Genomic DNA, 7603 nt, shown 5'->3' with positions numbered 1-7603 from the left:
GGGCGTTATAATGTGACGGTCAATCCCACTATTCGTTGGTAAAAGAGTAGCCCAAGAGTTGAGGGTGGGTGGTGATGACTAGCTGCCTTCCCTCTAGTCTTACACTGCTAAATTAGGGACGGCTAGCGCAGATAGCCCTCGTGTAGCTTTGCGCGAAATTCAAAAACAAACAAGTTTAGACAGTGCAATTTTTAATGCAGTTAAATATCCATAGGTTTAGAAATTATCTGAAAAACTAATTTATTCTTAAAAACCCTTGTTTCCCTAATATTAGCACTTGGATAAAACTTATCTTTTGTATAGAGTATAATATAATGCCTAGTTTGCTGCAGTCATACGAAGCCTGTCAAAAACTTGCATGCACATAGCTTTTTTCTCCTAGCTTATCTCCAAAAGTTTCAAGAGCCACAGGCCTCTTGTTTACTTAGCCCAGCCCTCGATGTGTAATACTAGATATTAATAAACAGACGCACCCTCGTCTCTCTATTTATATATTCTATCCAAGTCAAAAATGACTGGAAAGCTTAAATAATTTTTAGGCGTCTACTTATGGTTTTGTCGTGTACTTAAACAGTTGTTTCATCTTCCCGATTCACTCAGTTTTTAAGTACTATTCTAGCCTCACTAAACAGGGACAAGCATCTTACGCTTCAAGAGAAAATTAATGTTTTTAAACAGAAACTTTTAACATTCCTAACAAAGAGCGTTCCTTTATCAAGCATAAAAAACGGCATTTCTTAACTTTCAGGTCACGTCGAAGCTCTCGTGTGCAGCGAGAAGTGGTGTTAATGTTTAATACTGTGCCAATGGCAACATTATCCATTGTAATATTCCATCAAATACTAACGAAAGATGGCCAAAATCTCATATAGTTATATAAGCTACATTTCTAACCAATCAGCTTGAGGCCTGAGTGTCTCCTAGCGGAAAAGGATGAACGAACCAGAGAATGTTTTTATTAGAAATACAGTTTTTTTGTTGTTTTTTTGTGCCTTAAAGACGTTCACTTCGTACTCCTTTACTCCTTGTGTTTCTTTTTTCAATGACAAAAAAACACATCAATGTTAAACTTATCATCCTTTTGGAATACTTAAGAACATAACATTTGGTGGAAAATCACATGTTTATTTAGCTATTACCGTAGTAAAATATATAGAACTTATAAAATATTCTAATTAACTCTATGAAAACTCATCCTCAGTACCATCAGTACATTTGGTACATTATGATCAGTAGTGTTTGAGTTATTCTATAATTGGGTCCAGCGAATTATAGGCATTACAGTACTCAAACATATAGTTATAGCGTGCATCTTTGGTTCAATCTTAATTTAAACATGTTTACGTCATATTAGCAAACTAAAGCTAATGTTTTAATGAGCATTCTCAACCTCTAAAATATGATACATACACGTTTAAAAATGTTGAGGAAAATTTGTCGATTTTTTTGTATTCTCTATTCATGCTTGAAGTCAAATCACTTACTTCTTGAGGTGGGACGTCAAAGGTTAAAGTTCGAAGGTCAACAGTTGTGCAATTTTCGATACACGGTAAGATGAAAAATATTCCTAGAAAATGTAAAAGCAGACTTTTATATTTGTTTCATTCATTTAACTGTGCAAATTTTGTTTAGAACATAATTCTTCTTAATTTTTATCAAAAAACATCAACATTCGATTCACTATCATTAAAATGTTTTTAAACGGTTTAAGAATAGGAGTTGTCTAGTGGTCATAGGCAGTCTTACCTATTTGGCAAACTGGGCAATTACCCGGAGCCCCACACATGGAAGGGCCTCCGATGCTATGCCTTTTAATCTACTTCTGTGAACGTAGTACATGTTTTCACTATGATTTATTCCAATAATTATATACGATTAATGTATCAATTGATTTGTTTTTCGTTTCAGATCATATGTTCTAGATTTAAAGTTTGATTACTGAGTTTTCTTATCAATATGGGGCCCCCATTTACTAAATTCTGCCCGGGGCTCCAGTATGACTAAGACCGCCCCTGCTGGTGGTTTTCGATACAAATAATGAAAACCTTTGTATTAGAAACATTTTGAAAAATAACTTAGTTATAAATTTTTATTTGTGAATATCCTAATAAATCTTTGCAGAATAGCTTAGACGTATAATATTTTTGTTAAATCCGTTATTACTTAATCATAATAAATTAAGTCTAATATTTTAAACTGAAAAGTAAGGTCTACTGAAAACTACTTCAGTAAAAGAGGTGCTACAACTGTGACTTTTACGTTGAAATTTACCGAATAAAATTTGAAAAAAATAATAATTAGAAATTATAATCTGTTTATATAAAACAGGTTCAAGAAATATGGACACTAGAGCCTAGAGAAAAGAACTGGTACCTGGCCCTTTTGATCCTCCGTGAACTAACCGACCTAGTCGAAAAATAACTGTTCTTTCGTACTCCTGAACCACCTGAAAAAGAACCAGAAAAATTACTGTGAATGACGTGTTTACTTTATCTATGTATGCTTTCACAAACAGTTCAAACCATCTAATATAGTTTTGAGTGCACTTAACCTTAAAAAAATTTATACAAACATATATTCTCCAAACTGCCAAAAACTTATTGTGAAAAGATTAGCAAGTTGTATATAATGTAAATTTTAACTTAGGATAAAACACTGGACTTGCATTAAGAAGTTGTAGATAATTTAAGCTCTAACTTAGGATAAAACACTGGACTTGCATTAAAAAGTTGTATATAATTTAAGCTTTAACTTAGGCTAAAACACGGGACTTGCATTAAAAAGTTGTAGATAATTTAAGCTCTAACTTAGGATAAAACACTGAACTTGCATTAAAAAAGTTGTAAATAATTTAAAATATAATTTAGGATAAAACACTGGACTTGCATTAAAAGTTGTATATAATTTAAGCTTTAACTTAGGATAAAACACTGGACTTGCATTAAAAAGTTGTAAATAATTTAAGCTTTAACTTAGGATGAAACACTGGACTTACATTAAAAAGTTGTAAATAATTTAAACTTTAACTTAAGATAAAACACTAGACTTGCATTAATAAGTTGTAGATAATTTGAACTTTAACTTAGGATAAAACACTGGACTTGCATTCACAAATGAAAGCATTAAAATAACTTTTCAATCTTCTAACACAGCTCACCATCTTGTTAGAGTACCTTCCTGTTCATTTATTAATACTTGTATTGTAACAAATATAAGCTCCATTCACTACGTGAAACAGCAAAAAGCGAATATGTGTTCTTTGTACTACTTAACATATTTCTTAAAACGATTAATGATAACTATATCACACACAGTTTTTGTTTTAAAGAAACTTATATAACTAAATGTAATGGTACTTACGAAAAATAAATGGTTATTTTTAGGGCTAACTTAAAATCGAAAGTTTATTGTGATAACAGTAAGTTAGGTATTTTTTTTGCAATATCAGAATTCTAGAACTCAGTAGAGTCTACCCATTATAGACGTTGGTGTAATTCGTGTTCAAAGGTTTGTAAATATTTAATCCAAACCATTAAATGGAACACTTATAGAAGCATGAAAATATTTCTTAAATATTGTGGACAAAAAATTTGATCGTAGCAACTTAACACGAAATGAACCCCTCCTTAGAACAATTAACAAACACCGTAAAGAAACATTAGGTTGAATTGCAGTGATTATATCCGTACGGGACATTATAATTGCGCGTGATTATATCTGTACAGGATATTACAATGAACCCCTCCTTAGAACAATTAACAAACACAGTAAAGAAGCAGTAGGTTGAATTGCACGTGATTATATCCGTACGGGACATCATAATTGAGCGTGATTATATCTATACAGGATATTACAATGATCTCCTCCTTAGAACAATTAACAAACACAGTAAAGAAGCAGTAGGTTGAATTGCACGTGATTATATCCGTACGGAACATTATAATTGCGCGTGATTAGATCTGTAGGGGATATTACAATTGTACGTGATTATATCTGTACGTGACATTATTGAACACCACTATAAAATAAAATTCTGTGCTCTGTGGTTAATTGAAGAAACCCGCTAGGCATAATTTTTTTGTGGGGGGAGGAGGAGGTCAGGAGTATATTATGTTTTTTATATACAAGAAAAGTCGGGCGATAAGTATCATTAAATGTTTTCTACAAGAAAACTGTGTCGACACGTCACTGAGCTAACAACTTTTAAAAGGTTTGATATATATTCTTATGCATAAGTCATCTCACTTCTGATGAATTCTTTCTGACGACTAATCTATATACTGCACGGTAAATGATTGAGTTCCAACTCTGTTTAGATTCAGAGTAAAAAACCTATTACTTAAACTCAAGGACTTATAAGAGTGTAAGAAAATAATCAAGGGAAGAAAAACTGGAAAATGGTTGTATGACGATCAACATCATCCGTATGACTTTAAAAACGGGAAAATGGCTGTATGACGATCAACATCATCCGTATGATTTTAGAAACTGGAAAATGGCTGTATGACGATCAATGTCATCCGTATGACACTTTATTGGGCTGTGGCCAATAAATTCCTTCGTCATACGACACTCATATAATTTACAACCTTTTATTTTTTCCTGATGAACTTGAAAATTATCCTCTGATATATTTTGTTCTTATTAAAATGTATAGGACCTTCAACAAAGAAGTTTCAAATGTTAGTATGAAACCATCTAGATCTGGAGTTCACAAACTTTTGAAGTTGGCATACCCTTCTCCAAATTTAGAACAAATTCGTGTATCCCCATGATTCTGATTTTGAAAATAAATATTTATTTTTTATTTTTTCTCAATAATTATTAATTTTCTTGAACGTCGATCAAGAAGTTGTATTTCTCTTTCCCTCCTTTTGTTTTAGTTTCGTTTTGTTTTATTTTTCTCTTTTCGTTTCGTGTATCCCCACGGGTACGCGTACAACAATATAAGAAACACTGATCTAGATCTGTGGGGTTACGAGTCAATTTTACTTCACCAAAACCCCATAGATATTATACACACTTCATCATTACATGAGGCCTAACCGTATTCCTTTGGTTTGTTGACCCAAGCTATGCTGATGAGCCTTGAATAGACGAAACTGCAATCCACAGCAGAGGATATGGCCAATCAAAGAACGCATTAGGCCACCACGACATAGATTCTCTTTTAAATTTCACCTCTGGTAAAAAAGAAAATACATCTTTAACACATATATACTGATCCATATCATTATATTACTTGTCTTCCGGTGGAATAGAGACAAGTCTACGGACTTACAACGCTAAAATGCGGTGGACTCGGCAGATAGCCCACTGTGGCTTTGCTCTAAAAAACGAAATTAAACTACTGTTGTTCAAAAATCCTATATTCAACGACATCGAAATGAATAAAATGGTATAACCCATCTCTTCCCCGGTAATGAGTTAACTATTACTATGGTAATATGTTCCTAGGAAACATGGTTCATATGGTGGTTAGATATTTTGTGCGCGAACAAGAAATTTTTCTCTTTGTTCTCTGGAACAAAAGTTTAGGTTACTTATTAAATAAGCAAAACATGGGATCTCCATTGATTATGCGAATAAACTAAAAAGTATACTTATGAAATCTCCAATCTCTCTCTCTCTTTTAATATGAAATATTCTAGTAGCGCTATCTTCGTAATTAATAGGTATACGATACTTCTTGTTATTGTATGCAAAACGTTCAAGTATTGATCTTACCAGTGTTCCTACTGCTCATCAAATTCTGAAAGTCACAATTTCGTCACTGTATAAATTTGGTAAAGACAGAAACAGACCCTAAAAGAAGGTTTTCTTGAAATTTCAAGAGTTTTTACGATAGAAGCATATTGGGGAACCGAGTAGTTTTACCGTAAGATAAAATTGGCACTTAAGTTAAAACAAACAAAAAGCATTATTTATATTCGAGTTTCTTTGTCAGTTTTGATCTCTTAATAAAATAGAAAAAAAAAATGAAACCGTAACCTTAAAAATGTTTTTTCATATACCTCATTTTATGTACATGACTTTCAAGAAGAAAGCTAGTGGAACTTACCCTAATGCAGAAAAAGAGCGAAAGTGGAAAGGTCGCAATGACCAAAGCAACACAGAGAAATGTTAATAGAGTTTCACAAAGTCCTCGTTCGGAGGTAACTTCAGCTGGAAAAAAAATGAAGCAAAGTATTTTAGCAGTTAAAAAACATAATGAATAATTTTGCAGAATAGTAAAATTATTCAACCTGTTTTCATTTGACCGGACAGTTCAATAGTCACTGTAAATAGGAGTGCAACATTCAAAGGTTTGAACTAGTTACTGACACACGTGAGTGACTTATTGATTTATTTTATTAATTTCCAAACTCAGATAAACGAATAATTAAAGCCATCAAAAGTCAAGTTTCTGTTTACTGTTGATAACTTTATTTATTTTCCATTATTTCAATCTAGGTAGAGGAAATGCATAGCATAATTATTCATTGTGTGAATTGTCGGCTAAAAATGTGGAGTCCAAAAAAGGTTTCCCAATAAATATTGTTTTTAATTACTCAAATGCTCAAATTGTTGACTTGTCTAATACTGTAAATAATTAACAACAGTAGTATCTTTAGTGGTAATAAGAAGTTTGTTGCTTTACATGTATTTTTCCATCTGAAGGCTCAACGGTAAACTTTAGGGTTTATAACGCTAAAATTTTGGGTTCAGTCCTCGCGGTGGACACAACGTAGGTAACCCACTGTGTAATTTTGTACTTACACAGACAAACAAGCACATAATTTTGATACTGATTATGTATATTTGAATAATGAAGTAATAGATTTAGTGATTGTGTAGAAGTATGAGAAAATTAGCATTTCAAAGTCATATAGATGTACTGATACGGGACATTTTAGTCATAGCTAAAACGGTATCAGCCCGATAGCATATGAGTTTCAGGTGAATCAAAATGGCTGATAAAACGCCACTTTTGAAGCAGCTTATATCAAGATACTTGGTGGGGCGTGCCAGCGACTAGTATATCAACAATTCCTAAGTTTGTTTTTCCTAAAAATATAGGGTAACAATTGTTTTATCAAGTGTATTTTAAAATGTGTGCTGTTGTAGAGGTTCTGTTCATTTAAAGGTTTTAAACTGCGACATCCCATTGTTATCAAAATTACTTTTTTGTGTCGCCATCTTCTCTGGTGTCCATAAAAAACAAAACAACAACACGTGCTCTTACGCTGTCAATCAATCAAATGTTTAAAAAAGAAGTTAAACCAACCATTCACTCCTAACGTATAAAGAACTTCAAGATATAGAAAATAAATCTAATATTTTCACCGGATCTTCCAACATTCGGTTAAAATGAATGTTTCTCCCAGCATTTTTTTTTAATCTTCTGAATTTTTGAAAAAAAATAAATTATGACGTCTCGTTGTATAAAAGTGTCCACGAATAATGTTGCGTTTACACAATTTTATTGGTATCTATAATGACATACATTCTATAAGCTTCGTATAACCGCTATTCTGTTATAGATTATACTGTATAGACCAATTAATCATTTTTCAATCTGTAGCCCTTTAACAGCTGTAATATACTGTTACGTCTCCGTTTG

The 7603-nt window shown here is 32.4% G+C and overlaps 1 protein-coding gene across 2 annotated transcripts in view; it reads right to left on the bottom strand.

The window, feature by feature from the left end:
- The window catches only part of LOC106477261 (band 7 protein AGAP004871-like), a 39733-nt gene that overhangs the window by 16226 nt on the left and 15904 nt on the right, over positions 1-7603 (bottom strand). Inside the window, exons 2-4 of one of the 2 annotated variants that reach the window (XM_022381448.1) lie at positions 6062-6165; positions 2374-2446; positions 1485-1567 (exon numbers count right to left, since the gene is read on the bottom strand). In XM_022381448.1, coding sequence (XP_022237156.1) covers positions 1485-1567; positions 2374-2446; positions 6062-6165 — 260 coding nt within the window. The remainder of the gene's footprint in view (positions 1-1484; positions 1568-2373; positions 2447-6061; positions 6166-7603) is intronic. The other variant, XM_013937853.2, reaches the window with a different exon arrangement.

This window comes from Limulus polyphemus, unplaced genomic scaffold (genome assembly GCF_000517525.1).
Source record: "Limulus polyphemus unplaced genomic scaffold, Limulus_polyphemus-2.1.2 Scaffold164, whole genome shotgun sequence".
NCBI lineage: Eukaryota > Metazoa > Arthropoda > Merostomata > Xiphosura > Limulidae > Limulus > Limulus polyphemus.
This window is presented reverse-complemented; position numbering and strand designations above follow the sequence as displayed.